Source organism: Sycon ciliatum, chromosome 5, assembly GCF_964019385.1.
Source record: "Sycon ciliatum chromosome 5, ocSycCili1.1, whole genome shotgun sequence".
NCBI lineage: Eukaryota > Metazoa > Porifera > Calcarea > Leucosolenida > Sycettidae > Sycon > Sycon ciliatum.
The window spans coordinates 25,928,153-25,944,497 of record NC_088647.1 but is presented as its reverse complement, the minus strand read 5'-3'; the positions used below and the strand labels follow the sequence as shown (position 1 = coordinate 25,944,497).

At 47.2% G+C, this 16,345-nt stretch overlaps 1 protein-coding gene and 1 non-coding gene across 3 annotated transcripts in view; both read left to right on the top strand.

Annotated features, from left to right (window-relative positions):
• Positions 1 to 478: 478 nt before the first annotated feature.
• LOC135818179 (peptide chain release factor 1-like) overlaps positions 479 to 16,345 on the top strand; it is a 97,742-nt gene continuing 81,875 nt past the window's right edge. The window contains exons 1-8 of one of the 2 annotated variants that reach the window (XM_065331524.1): positions 488 to 898; positions 3,575 to 3,717; positions 6,740 to 6,841; positions 7,691 to 7,789; positions 12,983 to 13,055; positions 13,353 to 13,410; positions 14,756 to 14,825; positions 15,408 to 15,455. In XM_065331524.1, coding sequence (XP_065187596.1) covers positions 718 to 898; positions 3,575 to 3,717; positions 6,740 to 6,841; positions 7,691 to 7,789; positions 12,983 to 13,055; positions 13,353 to 13,410; positions 14,756 to 14,825; positions 15,408 to 15,455 — 774 coding nt within the window. In that variant the 5' untranslated portion in view covers positions 488 to 717. Of the gene's footprint in view, positions 899 to 3,574; positions 3,718 to 6,739; positions 6,842 to 7,690; positions 7,790 to 12,982; positions 13,056 to 13,352; positions 13,411 to 14,755; positions 14,826 to 15,407; positions 15,456 to 16,345 lie in introns of both variants that reach the window. The other variant, XM_065331525.1, reaches the window with a different exon arrangement.
• On the top strand, positions 2,709 to 2,780 carry Trnah-gug (transfer RNA histidin (anticodon GUG)). Its single transcript has one exon. It is a non-coding gene; the product is annotated as a tRNA-His (tRNA).

The following is a 16,345-nucleotide window of genomic DNA, read 5'->3' as shown; positions in this document are numbered from 1 at the left end:
TTCGCGGCCTTATTTGCAGAAAATTGAGGATTTGGGCCAAATCACGAAATTTGTTGCATCGTACATGTAGTATATCTACTCGGGAGTCGTACTGTGCAAATAACCTACTGAATCATGGAAAGAACTGCGTGAAAAGTGCATAAAAATGTGAGATATAGTGCAGAAAACAACAAAAAAACGCGGGAAATCGCGGATTTTGCTGAAAATCGCGGGTTTGGACCAAAATCGCGAAATTTGTTGCATCCGTGGAATCGCGATTTCCTGGAGGGACAGTCTACTCGATCGAGTCGAGTCGATCGAGGCGAGGCGTCCAGCACAAACAGTTACATGCAGCTGGCACACATGGCACAGCCACAGGTGCGTTGGCAACAGTCTACTTCACGTCACGTGACGGATCCACGTGTAGATGCTACTGCTGACTTTCGTACTCGTTTTTCAGTTTTTGAACTCGATGAGACTGTTCTCTCTGCATCTCAAAACTCACAACACACTTTCTACTGTGTTTGAATAGCCAATCTTTACTTCACAATATCAGAAGAGTCGAGTAGCCTGTCCTGTCATTCTGTCTGTTCACAATGAGTGTTGCGTTGTGACTGGTTGAGTTTGTGTCTTGCAAGATCATTATTTTTTTGTGAAGCTCAGCTAGCTAGCTGGGGAGTCCAGTCCAGTTTTAAAACATTTTGAGTCTGAAGACAAACCGAGATTTCACAATAAATTATGGATGGCATTATAAACACGTCGAGGTGCTGCTCGAGGATCATTCGTCATGTCAGGCACTTTGCAGTAGGTAGACACCGCCTTGGTGGAAGCCAGCTGCCTGCTGCGCGCATCGCGACGCCTGCTGCACAAACATACCATTCTAGAATTGCTTGTGTCGCTCCTCTCCGTCATTCATTCGGTAAGAGTTTGAAAAGTGACTGACGCGCCTGCATAAGCTGCTTGATAATTCTGTTGTTTCCTTCACTTTCTGTTGAGATATAGTTTGCTTGACGATTTGCGTTCATTAATTTTTTTAAATCACTTCTTCAATTTTCTTGGAAAGAAAATTTAAAAAAGAAGGGTTTGCTTATTCGAATGTACGAATGAGAATGACACCAGTCCATAAACAGGAGTATGCAACTGTGATCTCGTTTCTATGGGCCAAGTGCACGTCGCGCTACCTTCACAACATCATGCAGCTACACCCGCACACTACAGCAAAGCAAACACCACACTTTCCCTGCGTTTTGAAACCAACTTAAGTACGGAGCTGAAGCTCGTGCACCCGACATCTTTGAGTTTGCGTCTGTACTCGAACGATTCACGTGAAACAGGGTCTGCGGATACGAGAGATTGTGGAATTTGGCGCATGAGTACAGGGTGTGATGCAGGCCAGTTATGACTGTTATGACGGCAGCATGCCCTGCACTGACCCATAACCACACTTGCATACTCTTGTTTATTGACTCTTGATAGTGATTAAGAGGTTGGTGCGACTTCGGCGATAACTGGGGAAGTGTGTGTGTGTTGCTCCCTACGTGGGAGCTCGCGCTTTTCCTGCCGACTTGAATTCTCACTTGACTGACTCACGGCTGGCATCCAGAGCACGCGAGAAGTCCATCGAACCGTCCACTCGGCAAACCTGCAAGAAAGCACCACTCCCTGCTCAATAGATAGTGCTCAATTGATAGTGATTGGGGACGGAATAAACGTAACAATAAAAAAGGAAAGAACACAAGAAGCCCGTAGAACAGTATGACCAGGGACCGCTTGTGATTGTTTTCCCAGAATTCTACAATTTCCTCAGGGTGTGCAGACTCCACCGTAGCCATTTCGTCTCTCACACGATCATACGCCACTATAATCCAAAACGGCCTTTCGGCTGCGGTTCTTCCAAAAATATAAGGTTTATCCAATTTTCCAGGCCAAACCCATGTTCAGGGAGCACAAGGAGAAGATGAAGATGGGCAGATTGGCTTTGCCTGAAAATTTGGATAAAACTTTACTATTTTTTGGCAGAATTGTAGCCGAGAGGTCGTTTTGGGTACTAGTTGTGTATGATTGTATGAGAGAATTCTACAATCTGAAGAGAATTGCAGTACACCTCATGACCTGGCACATCCACCACCCACTTGGCCCCTAATTCAAACTCTATTTTTCCTGTTTAAACTGACATACACTCAACTTTGCGTATAACGACACTCAGCCGGGCATCAGAAAAGTGTCCTTATTCGCGAAGTGTCGTTATACCCGAAGACTCATTATATGCATACAGGTAGAATGGACTTGCTCTGGGCATGGAAATTCTGTCGTTATTGGCGAATTGTCGTTATATCCGCTGTCGTTATTAGGCCCGGTGACTGTAGATGATCCAACTAGTCACTGTTGATTTCAAAGGAGGAAAGGGAATTTGAGTTGTTATCTTTTGTGTAGCGTATGTTCATGACTGGTGAAGAATAAGAGCGTGGCCTGAAGGCAAGCATGTATGCACCAACTTGCCACACTAGACTAATAATTATAAGCTCTGCATTCATGCTTTCCAGATTCCCTGTACGAATGGTCTGGGCATGGGTGTTGACAACGAGCTTGAACTTGCGGAGGGGGTTGAATGCAACTGGTTCCGCAATCTTGATATCCTCCTCTACCTCCGGAATAGACGTTGACTATTATTTGTTTGGGTGTTGATATTCTTGCATTGCGCCTTATCTCAATGTGTGCTCCTGTAGCAAGCTGTGATCGTCTAGTGGTTAGGACCCTACGTTGTGGCCGTAGTAACCCAGGTTCGAATCCTGGTCACAGCACACTTTTTGGCATTTTTTATTTAATCTTCAATGATGAATTTTGCACATGTCTGACAGAGTTGGGGGGAAGTGTTTTTTTTTGTCTGCAGCTTTTACGTTCTTTTTAGCCTGTCCAAATTGGTAGGTTCTACTTTCTTTACTGGCTCTGTCAGGTTTGAGGCTGGTAGAATTTGGCAGAAGTCGGTAGATTTGAGGTTTTTATGTTTCCGTGGAAATAGGGCAGTTTTCGTTCAACGAGAGACCTACAATTTTCGCCATGATATTTGTGGAACGTGTAAGAGGAGATTCTGTCAAAACTCGTCTTGGCGTACTGAAATACAGTCAGATCTGACGTTTACATGACTGCGCTCGTCCCGCGTTGAAATCGAGAAAATATTGTAGCGTACTTATATTTGCGCCAGGACTGCACGCATCCCTCATTCTAGATGTTAGCGCCAAATCTATTGCAGTTTACTTCGAAGTTTATTGGCTGGTTTTGACGTTTTTCACTTCATTTCGAAAATGATATCCACTGTTGGGAATGGGACAGTTGACGGAGCATCGAGATTGCCGCAACCTTGTTGCGATGTATGATCTTGTCTTTCTGTTGCTACTTACTCTGCATGTGTGTGTGTGTGTGTGTGTGTGTGTGTGTGTGTGTGTGTGTGTGTGTGTGTGTGCGTGTGTGTGCGTGTGTGTGTGCGTGTGTGTGTACGCATGTACATGTTCATTCTTGCGTGTGTACGTGTGTGTTCTTGCATGTGTCTGTGCATGTGCGCACGCCTATGCACCCCTGTTTGCAATCACCTGTCTAGTTGGTCTTGGACGGCGCTACATGTCCAGCTATGAGAATTCGGCAAACCCGTTGGTGCTTCCAGCCGAGCTACACGACCCTCTCATGGAGTACGCACGACAACTGGCGGCGCAGAGCAAAACCCTGGAGCAGTGGGCCGAGGTGGTGAGTTCTACTGAATCTTAAAGAGTGGTGGTGTCTCGTTTAATTAAGGTGACGATCCACCGGCGACAGTCGAGAGAAGCGAGAATTATTTGCCCGACTGATCTTCTGTCATTGAAGCGGGACTGAAAGCACTGAACTATAATTATGTGTCCTTTCCACGTACAGTTACGTTCATCATTTTTCGAGAACCGTGGCAATACGCCCAGTGAGAAGGCAGATTTTGCCTGTGCTTCTGGTGAAGTAAAATAAAGCTAAACAAACAAACAGTGAAACTTTAGTATAGCCTACATTAAGGGACGTAAAAATGTGTGCAGTACTCTATATCCGAGGTCAAATGCCTGGAAACGGATATACACTCATACCTTGTTTATCCGGGCGGTCCGGGACTCGGCACTGCCCGTATCTTTGAACTGTCCGTAGCTCCAACTCACATACATGGCGTCACAATTTTTTCCACGAAAAGCGGCAGAAGAGTAGCAATATTTCCACTGAAACGCTCGCCCACAGGGTGCCCGGTAGACCGAAGTGTATCTTCGGTGTCCGGCTAACCAAGGCATGAGTGTACAGGGTGTTCGCAGCACTGCTTTATATCCAATGCAAAGAGAACAGTAGTATAGTCCACCTTGTGAATAACCACCCCTCGATTGTGCATGAGAAAAGTGCTGTGATTCGCGAGGTTGAAAGTGTGCAGTCAAATGGTCAGCTCTGAAGATTGTGTCGTTATTCACGAGTTGTTGTTGTACCCGGGGTTGTTGTACCCGGGGTTGTTGTACCCGGGGTTGTTGTACCCAGGATCGTTATTCATGAGTTGTTGTTGTACCCGGGGTTGTTGTACCCAGGATCGTTATTCATGAGTTGTTGTTGTACCCGGGGTTGTTGTACCCGGGGTTGTTGTACCCGGGGTTGTTGTACCCAGGATCGTTGTTCATGAGTTGTTGTTGTACCCGGGGTTGTTGTACCCGGGGTTGTTGTACCCGGGGTTGTTATTCATGAGTTGTTGTTGTACCCGGGGTTGTTGTACCCGGGGTTGTTGTACCCGGGGTTGTTGTTCACGAGTTGTTGTTGTACCCGGGGTTGTTGTACCCAGGATCGTTGTTCATGAGTTGTTGTTATACTGTAAGACATGTTATTATAACGAGTCGCAAATTTAACGATTAACGATCTTGCGGTCTTCAGGCGTATCTGCACATAACACATACTAGGCATTAACTTAGAGCCTCAGCAGAACTTATTATAACGAAAAAATGGCACCCGTTAAAACGTTAGATTTACTTCCTCGTTATAATTACATGTCTTAGGGCGCGTTCAGACTGGCGTAAAAAAAACAAGCGGAATGTGAAAGTTGTCAAGGTGAATCGCTCACGTGACGTTCCCGCCAGCGTAAACACGGAAAAGGTTTCCCACCACTCTGCAGGCCAGTGGAATGCAGATTCCGGCGGAACGCGGAGCGCTTTTGATATCCTTGCAGCACATGTTCCGTCTTTTCGTTTTATTTCAGCCTCTACTCTTGCAGTCTGACTGCATGCTTTTGAGTTTTGACTTCTAGACTGCCAACTTCTCCCATCATGCCGAAATCTTTGTTCGACTCAGCAATGGAGAGGGAGTTCATGGAGCTGTACGTGGTGATTTTTGCGGGCCGCTCTGCAGGCAAAACGTTACTGCGAACGAGAAGCATACTCTGATCGCGGAGCGGATGAATGCCACCCAAGCACCAAACACTCCGGACATAGTATTCTTTCCGTCGACAAGCACAAGCAAAAGCACAATGATCCAGTATCTCAACAGACTGAATTAGTTTATTTTGATATCCAACTCAAACTGAGTCAACTCAAATTTTTCAAATGTCGAAGCTTCACATGTACTGGCCATTCCAGCGGGATACACGTGCAGTGTGATTGCGATTCCCGGGATTACGCTGCAGCTTTCCGGCGGCTATTCACGCCAGTCTGAACGCGCCCTAACAGTACGCGGGGTTGTTGTTCATGAGGTTGTCTGTTTACTCCTGTTGTGGACATTGAAGTCCGGTGGCATGACCGGGGTCGGCACCCTTAGTGCGTAGTGCGCACACACGCACTGTAGTTCACGCACGCACTGCAATAATGGACCAGCGACAGTGAGCCCTACACGTGGTATCAACTATCAAGAGTACATAAACCAGAGCGTGCAGCTCGGGATGGTTCTTGTGGGAGTGTAATCCCGTGCAGTACGTCATTTCTGACGCCACTGTAATGATGGTAAGCCACAGGTACGGCGAAAAGTTGCGTAACCAGTCACGGTGGTGCAGGTCGCTGAGTTTGTCCTGATTTTGGTTTTTTGATACGGATAGCCTGGTGAATTTACTTGTCAGCGCATGTACGCAGCCCACGCAGTCACACAAAAACACTGAAATCCTAAAACAGAACACGTCTAAATCATGAAAACTTGCCTGATTTCCGGGCTGTGAAACACGACAATTTGAACTGTACGCAAGTCGCGGCTTGACTGACCTCATCAGGGTGACGTAGTGCACGCACTGCGCTGTTTCAGATCTGATATGCACAGTTGCACACCCTGGTTTATGTACTCTTGATCAGGTACGTGCAGTGCTCCCTGACCAGCCGTGTCCAGCACGCAACAGAGTCATAATATTATGAATGTATAGAGTGTGCGCACTCAAGGCTGCAAGGCCAGCGCCCCGTGGCTGCTTGACTTTCTCACCGGATTTCAATTTCTACAACTATAGTCTATACTGTCCGGGGTACTTTGTACTGAAGGTTGACTGGTATTTGTACCGATTAAATAAAGAAAGAAATTTCACGGTTCGCGCGAGGCTCGGCTGGAAGCCGAGTTTTCCGCATCCGCCGTGGGAACGCCGCCACCCTCTAGGATGAAGGCACCGATTTCATGTTGGGAACGTAAGCTGCAGGGTGGATTTCTGGCTCACCTTTCCGTTATAGGAGTGCAGCTTATATCCTCATTCTTGCTTCTTTTTCCACACCTGCCCGTTTCTGTCCTGTTTGTCCTTGTCTTGGTTGCTTGCCAGGAAGTTCCGTCTGCAGCACGCCAGCGTAGCAACTTCAGCAAGACGCGCCGCTTTCTGACCGGTGTCGTAGCGCGCCTGGATGAATACGACAAGGTTCTGCAGGTTGGTAGTGGGTTTGTGTGTGCGCGCGCGCGAGCGTGTGGGTGAGAGAGAGAGTGTGTGTGTGCGAGAGAGAGTGTGTGTGTGTGAGAGAGAGAGAGAGAGAGAGAGTGTGTGTGTGTGTGTGTGTGTGTGTGTGTGTGTGTGTGTGTGTAAACCAGGCTAAAATCAGTGGCGGCCAATTACCTGGAATACGAGCCCCCATGCCGTTCATATGGTCTAAAGGTCGGGACCACACCGACCAGTCTCTGGTTTCGGTCATCAGTCATGCAGGAACACTGTGTTCCATACAGTATGTCCTCTGCCTTGTGCCATGCTGCCATCACCATGCCTTATAAGTAGAGTATGATGTAATGTGAGCTAGTCCGGCTTACCAGTGTTGTACTTTGGGTGGGATTTCACCTAGCGCAATGGCACCTATGCATACAACGTGACTGCAGCCTTTTTTGCGGGGCAACCTGTATCGTGTTTGGCAGGTGTAGCCAGCTCTAGTTCACTTGTGAGTGTGACCGTACACAGTTCATGATCTTTTATACAGGGCAACCTGTATCATGATGTGTATGGCTGAAGTGGACTTGCACCGCCAAGCCAAACGGCTTCTGGCTCAATCCAGTCTGTCCATTCCTCCTAGTACATGTAGTGATTTGACCCGACGAGACCACACGACGCCTGGAGACAACAGCATGAACAGTTCACTAGCCACACTCCATGACAGTGCCTTGCTGTTGTCTGCAAGCGTCGTGTGGTCTCGTCGCGGTCAAATGAAAAGTCCATTGCACCTTCAGCTTTGTTTCTTCTGCTGTGACGACTTTCACGTGTTTGATACTTCTCTGTACTGTCTTGTGCTCTCAGCAAATTGAGGAGTTGAAGGAAATGCTCAAGGAGCCAGACCTCAAGGCGATGGCCACTACTGAAATCAAAGAATGTCATGACAACCTGGTGGAAATCATGGTGAGCATGTTCGTTTTTCTTGCGGTTGACACGAATCTCATTTCATTTCACCTGTATTAGATTGAGTTCCAAAAGTGAATACTAGTACTGTATAAGCAGAAAAATTTCGTCATCTTCATCCAAAGAACCTTTGGACTATTAACCCTTTATTACCTGATTACTAGCACAGCATGCACCAGAATTACAAATGTCAGTACAATTTTCAACTTCACCAGGTCATAACTTTGGTCTCCTTCGCTTGATTTTTCGCCATCTAGGGCTCGTTGGAAAGCTCTTGGCAAGAGCAACGCCAGGGTACCAAGCTTCATTATCCTGTCGCCACAAATCAGGCGCGGTAACACAGCAAAGTCGTCTCCAAGCCTGATATGCAAGCAAATTCGTCCCATCAACGCCATTCCACTCTCCTTCATCGTAGAACGCTCAAATTTGTTTGAGACGATTCAAACTTCAGCCGACTACGTCATTATCATGTGCCTAGTCGCTCAAAGAGCACACGAAAAGGGATTTTCCCCAAAAATGGCGAAGTGATCGATCAAAAAATTTGAATTTGCCGAGGTGAGAATACGGCGCGCGATATCTCTGGCGTCCGACATCGTAACTCTTCGGCGATTGTTGTATTGGATAGCTTGGAGTTTCCGCTACCAAATAAACCTTTCGATTGTTGAATTCGCACAAGAAATGATGGAGTTACGAAGATATTACCGGCCTGCAGACTTTCGATCATATATGATCGAAAGACTTTCGATCATATTATGATCGAAAGTAATAAAGGGTTAATATTCAATGCCAGACTAAATCTTTTGGCAAATTTCAAAATTTTAATTTTTGGTGTGTGTACCCACACGCGCGCACGCGCATATCTCTGGCGTCCGACATCGTAACTCTTCAGCGATTGTTGCATTGGATAGCTTGGAGTTTCCGCTACCAAATAAACCTTTCGATTGTTGAATTCGCACAAGAAATGATGGAGTTACGAAGATATTACCGGCCTGCAGACTTTCGATCATATATGATCGAAAGTAATAAAGGGTTAATATTCAATGCCAGACTAAATCTTTTGGCAAATTTCAAAATTTTAATTTTTGGTGTGTGTACACACACGCGCGCACGCGCACACACACACAGACACACACACACACACACACACACACACACACACACACACACACACACACACACACACACACACACACACACACACACACATACACACACACACACGCCTAAGGAGTAAGGACCAGAAATATTGTTCACTCAGAGACTTGCAAGTAAGTCAGCTGTAGGGAGGGATAGCGACTGCACATCGTGGAACGTGAGTGCAGTTGTAATTATACTGACTGATGTCTGCTGTTGTGGCATATTTTCAATTGCCGCAGGTGAGAGCACCATTTTTGCCATGACAGTGGCTGTCAAAAAGTATTATTCACTTGCCAACAATCATCGCAGTGACCGTGAATGGAGTCTGGATCAGCAGTGCTCCATACTTGGCCCCCGCTTTCATGTGTTTAATGACCGCTGCCGGTAGTCGGTCCTCAGCATGCTCCTTGTTGAAGTACCGTATTTTCCGGAGTATGAGCCGCACTTTGAACACTCAAAATTCACCCAAAAAAAAAGGGAGTGCGGCTTATAGGGCTTGAAAGTGATGACGTCGAAAACGGCAAGGGAGTAGTAAGTTCACATCAGATTTCTATTTTGGATCCACTAAGGTGTGACTTTGCTATTGCCTCAGTGTGTGGGTGCTTAGCAACCCATGCATGTCGTATGCAGGTGTGACTTTTTCTTCGCCACCAGTTGTCACCCCACCCCCATTAGCCAACCCTGTCAATTTCACTGGCTACATCACCTTGCTGTGAGTAAGACCGCTTGAAATGTGCTTGGATCCATACAAAAACTGGATCCAAGTCCAAGTGGATCTAGTTTTTGAATTTTTGACATTGTTGCTATGCTGTGACGTAGCACTTTCAAGCCCTATACTCCGATGATCAAATTAATGGTGATAAATAGAATGATGTCTGTATTTCGTGGCAAAGGGGGGGGGGAGTGCGGCTTATACTCCAGTGCGGCTTTTACTCCGGAAAATACGGTACGTGAGTTCGGCAAGAGGCGTAATACGGAGCTTGAGGTTGGGCCAGAGATGGATCAACTGGTCAACTCCAAACAGACCTACATATAGCTGCGGATGGGCTCCATACCTCTCGTTGTCACGGCATACCGTATGCACTTCTCCCTCCACATATACTGGCACACACAGAGACATAGACCGCAATAGCGACACTACACAAAGTGAAGGGTAGTTGGCCGCAGCCAGAGGACACCGGTGAGACTCAAAACTGACTGAAGAAGTCAAGAAAAGAAGCGACAATAAAGAACACACCAGATGCCATATTTGCAACTGAAAATATTTCGCGAGAAATACAACTTTCTGAACAGATCAATGAGCTGTGGTGTAAGTATGCTGTCTGCAGCTAGGCTCTCTAGACCAGCATCAAATGTATCCCTGCTAAGAACCATTGACAGAACGTCCCCGCAGAGCACAGTGCAAGCCAGGCTGGAGCATGCGTTATTGAGGCTATCTTGAGTGATATCGGAACCAAGCAGCCACTCCTGGACTTTGTCATCCCTCCAAAGCACTTTATCAGCATATGGATCATCGAGGGTGTCGGATTTGGGCTGGCCAGAGTCGTAAGACTGTGCTGTGTTGGTAGTGTGCAAGCTGACTGCATCCTGGCTCTCATGAAGACAATCATGTTCCTCTGGCTCATGTGTCAGGGAACGCGAATAGTTGGGGTGACAACGCTCTGTTTGGCCTTCATGAATTACCTGTTGTGGAAGGCGTTCACCAGGCAAACTGCACATCGTTAAAGCGGTGATCTGCTGCGTACCATCCTGCCCAGTCATGGGAACTTGCTTGGCACCTTTTTCCTGCATCGTCCACTCGGACACAGGTACCACCGGTAGTCCCGTTCGTCCAGGTTCAATACCAACTGGGGTGGGGTGTTTTGCGCATTCATCTCCTCGCTGATCCCTTTTTGGTGAGCTGTGTTCTCAGCTCCTCCACGCTGTCCGGCACCTTCTTGCGAGTTTTGGTTGCCTTGCGCTTGACAAAGTGCATTCTACTCATCAGAGGTCTTGCGAATGGCCGACAATTTGGGCCACGAAACCCACCGTTCACTTCTAGCAATGACGGCTTCATCACTGGACAGATTCCATTGACAGTCGCTATCGTTATTCTGCTGTTCACAACACCACCGGCAGAATGGATTCCGCGATGGTCGCCTGCACACCAGGTCATCAATTTCTGAATCCAACAACAACAACAACAACAACAACAGCAGCAGTAACGGACGACCACGGGTGCTGTGCGACAGGTTTTAGCTGGCCGGGACCAGGGGTTTTCTTCAGCTTCACCGAGTAGTTTTTCTTGATGCTGCTAATGGCGGTGTGGCACACAGGATGTTCCAGAACCTTGCTTAAGTGTCCAGCAACGCGGTTCACTCCATGTTCCGTCGAGTATTTCCCAATCTGCTAGTGCATATCTTCGTCGTAGTGGTTGTTGTATCAATGGCAACAACGTGGGATCCACCTTGACATCCGGAATGATGGCCGAAAGCACCTCCACCAATGTATCCCGTTCGTCCGGTGGCCAAAACTCTCGTACTAGTACTACAGTGCTGGCAACTGAAATCCGACCCCTGAGCGGGGTGCGCTCACATCGCAAAGACCCAACGCGGGGTGGTAAAACTACGAAACAGAGACCGCTAGAATGTGAACGCATCACTAGGGGGTCGGATTTCAGCTGCCAGCACTGTAGTAAAGGCTCTTGTACTAGAACCAGTAGTGCGTCATCTTTACTATTCAATCCACAAAATGTGATACCAAAAATGAAGAACCATTTGAGGTTAATAGCCATTGTAAATATGAAAAAAGGTTATTATACCATGTACTAGTAGTACTTATAGTAAAGAAAAAAGGATCAAGAAACTACAAGTTTCGTTATAATGTCCACCAACACCACCAGTTACTAAACAATCAGCTCATGCGATAACATTGCACGACACTGACCGACGGTGCTGACGTTCTACAACTCAATGGCGTAACTTGTAGTTTCTTGGTCGTTTTTCGTTGCTATAAATTTATCCTTGGCTCTCCATCCGAGTCCATACTACAGTCCATTCATTGGAAACTGGCACCTTAACTTTTTGGTGTCTCCCACACATAGTTGTAGATATTGTGAAAACAACAGTACATCCTGCATTATGTGACCATGCAATTTCTCCTTGCCACATTTGAGGCTAGAAAAGTCCAAGAACAGGGAAAAAGAAATTCAGCCGGGTTTTACAAAATTGGGACAGGTATGCCATGGCAAAATGTACGGGGACGCAGATCCTAAACCCAGATTTTTGAGATTTAAAGTGGGTTTTTGATCCTCAATTCGGCCCAAATCCGACTTTCAAAAGCCAGCGGGACAGCTTCCGATGAATGGACTGTAGTAGTATTGTTTGAAGTAGTAGAAGTAATACCGCGCATGCTTCAGGGGCACTCGAACATCTTATCACCGCAGTCGAATGCCCTTCGCAGTCGAATGCAGGCTGAAGCCTGGTCAGCAGTAACTCTCTGCCTCTGGTATCATACGTATGCATGATATCATACATCTGCATGATACCATACGTCTGCATGATACCATACGTCTGCATGATATCATACGTCTCCATGATATCATACGTATGATATCATTGCTACGTATGATATCATACGTATGATATCATACGTATGCATTGGCAGTAGTAGTCACTCACGATCATAACAAGCCCTGATTACATTTGAATCCGCTGAGTTCTTTGTCCATTGTTGCTCTCACATTTTGCTGATTGCAATAAAAACTTTGTGTCGAGTACCGTACACATGTATATGCGCATATAGTATGCAAACACCGTTTGCTTGCTGACGGGAAACTCAAGGGGCAAGACCTGTGAAAAATGGGGGAGAGACCTAATGGAAGGAAAGGCATTTAAGAACAAACGCTTGCATGACACACTGAGAACACGTAAACATGATGATGATGTAAGGAGCAATGCTAGATATTAGCGGCTGAAAGTTGGTATGCCGTCTCTAGCCCAGTCCTTTGAGAACGTATAATACTCTGCTCTGTTACTGGGTTGTGATGTCTTTCTACTGCTGTTGCTGTTTTTGCAGAACTCATTGGCAGGGCAAGTGTTCCCTGCTGAGGAAATTGAAGACAGAAATTGCATAATGGAGATCCGTTCTGGTGGGTGATGTGATACTTGTAATGTGTGTGTGCGTGCGTGTGCGCGCACCTGTGTGTGTGTGTGTGTGCATGTGTGTGTGTTTGTGCATGTGTGTGTGTTTGTGCATGTGTGTGTGTGTGTGTGTGTGTGTGTGTGTGTGTGTGTGTGTGTGTGTGTGTGTGTGTGTGTGCATGCATGCGTGCGGGTGTGTTGGGGGGGGGGGGGGGGGTGTTCATAGCGTGGCACCCCGCTAGCCAGTGCATTGCCCATATCTCATTCTTATGTCTGATTTTGTTTTATCGGGCCGTGTTCCACAGGCGTTGGTGGCTCAGAGGCAGCGTCATTTGCTATGGAGCTGTTTCGCATGTATGAAAAGTAAGTTAGTTCTCCAAGAGTCACGGATACTTTACTCCTGTCATTGGCTGGGGAGAGGGGGGCTCGTAAGTGTCGCATTGTGCGCATACCCTCTTCCCCAGGAGTATGCAAATCTACTTTTGGGGTTTCGTGCAGCGCAAACCTACATTTCGCTGTGGTGGCATCGCCTAGCACCTCAAGGAGCAGCCAGAGTGGGAGCAGCACAGTGGCCGCTTCAATTCGATCACTCTGACGTGCAATCGGCTACACCTTCGTGCACTCGGGGCGCTACACATCCGCTGCTGAACTGCAGTGCGTGCAGAAGCCGTGTGTACCTGAAGTGACCCGTCACTGTGAATTCCTGAGCTAGAGCTTGGCTTGTTGTCTTGGGACTAGCGCCCTCCCTTTCACTCACACATTCCCGTTGTAAAGTACCGCCAGAGCGCCCCACCATAACGTCCCTTTCCCGGTGGTGCTGTGGAGGTGGTGTCCTGTCTGTAGGTCATACATACAGCTAGGGTACCCCGTAAGGAGACCATAGGTCTGTGGGGACTGCCCGAGAGAAATCTGAATAAATACTACTAAATACTATACAACACATACCTTGTTCACACACTGCACGCTGTGCAGCAGTCGATTCTGTTGCATGTGCTACACATGAGTTATATGTGTTGCTTGTAATTATCATGCACAGTCATCTAGTGCCTTGCTATGCCATCGCATGACACTCCATCCATGTACGGCTTACCTGCACATGACACGCGTTCATGATCAACCAACCTATGTGGTCTAGCTTGTCATCGTATTGTACACATCCGGTTCTGGATTCTTCTATCTTCTTCTACTGCTTCTAGCACCTTCCGTCCAGTTCTGATAATCTGGAGTGATTTGCATTTCTTTGTTCTTGTTGTTTATGTTCCCAAGAAGTGAAGTCAGAATAGAATGCTCTCGCATGTTGGGTGTGTGTGCTCGAGATAAGTAACAAAGTTCAAGGATCGAACTTTACAGATTCCGTACTCAGACTGCCTTCGAATGGACGCGAGCTCCACGCAAGAACATGTACAGCGTGACCTTAGTGTGCTATTGTTCTCACAAAGTTGCACTCTGCCATGTGATCTTCCTTCCCTGGCTGTAAAATCAAGGCTGGGGCGCTCTCGTGAGATGGGGCTCTGTACGTTGCGATACTAGTTTACTGTGTGCCCTAAATGTCATTACATGCCTTCGTATACGATGTGAATTGGACTGTTCTGGCTTTAATAGCTTCATTCTCTTGAGGTTGCTGCCATGCACGGCCTCCAGCACCAAGTTTTGTTGTTTCATTTCTTTAGAATGTGCATCCGTTCTTGTTTGTTGTGTTTCTGTGTAGTTTTGTTCGGTACAAGGGAGGCAGGTTTGAGATAACCAACATCGTTCCTTGCACCGAGGATGGCTACCGGGTGAGCTTCGCATGATGGATAATGCTTCCGTGGAATACCTGTGTGGGCTTCCGTCTCTCGGTCTGTGTGTGTGTGTGTGTGTGTGTGCGTGCGTGCGTGCGTGCGTGTGTGTGTGTGTGTGTGTGTGTGTGTGTGTGTGTATGTTTGTATGCATGTACTGTATTATCCCCATTTTAAGTCACACCCCCGTTCTCAGTTCTCCGTTGTACAGTTGCAGCATGTTGTCTTTTAGAAGCAAAAAATCATACTTGCTTGCAAGTGACACCCCTTCTTCAACCTTGGTGTTTACTGTGACAAAGTGCGCTGGATATTCGAGGGAATGCGGTTGCACAGATGTTGCCGTATCTATTGTAGCTTCATACCCCTGACCAGCGTGCGAACCAGGGTGCATCGCCTGGTGGGGACAGTACAAAATTTTTTTTTGTTCGCGTGAGACTCGGCTAGAGGCCGCGTTTTCCGCATCCGTAGGAACGCCACCACCCTTCAAGCATCAATGCGCAGACACAGCTCCTAATGCGTTGGGAGAAGAAAGAAAAAGAAGAGAGGTGGTGTGTGTGCCTTCCTTTTTCTTTGTTTCTCCAGGAAGCCTCTGCATTCATAACGGGGAAGTCGCTTTTTGGTGCGCTTCGGGTAAGTACTGAAACTTGGTTGTGTGTCTGTGAGAGTTGTATGTGTGTGTGTGTGGGGGGGGGGGGGGGTAGAGAGACTGTGCTTTAGATGAATGCTGCATGCACGCTGCTCCGCGTGGCAGGTGTGGGCGCCTTTCCATGCCCGTCGGTCATGTGCACTGACGGTATGAAGTGTACGGTCATGCATCAGTACAAGACTGTATTGTTTTGTGAACTATGGGCATTAGTGTGCCGCTTGTCATACGTTCTCTAAACGAAAAAAAGTGTCCGATGACAGGACAGCTGTCTGCATGCGTACGCTAAGCGTAGCCTGTACTGCACTGCACAAGCCTGATGTGTAGCGCGATAGACTTGTGCAGTGCTCAACCCACTTCATTTAGCCATTTTATGTCTGTGTACCAAGTACGGTATGAGTGCTGTTAGTTCTGGTGGGCAGTCTTGCAGCATGTGTGATTGTGGACAAGTATTAGTTGCACTGTTCTGTTTACCAACTCCACAGTGTACAGAACATTCAAAAGAGCAGCTGAATGTGTGGGCTAGAGAACAATTCCTGCTTGAGACATGCCTCCTGTGACCTGTGTAGCGTGTGGCTGTGAGAACAAGAGGATTAAGCTGGTCCAGTGCCTCCACTCTCTGTGCATATCGTGCCTTGAGCAGAATGTTGATGAAGATGGCTCCATCACGTGTCCGAAGTGCAGGGAGTCAACACCGTTGCAAGCTGGACTTTCTTCCATGCTGTCTTTTCCAGACAGTTATGCCAAGGCAGAGGGTAGTGGCACAGGAAAGAAGTCCGTAGTATCGTGTGATGAATGTATGGATGTGGAAGTGGCTGTGTCGCGCTGTGCAACATGCAGCAGTCATCTGTGCAGTTTTCACACTGAAGGACACAAG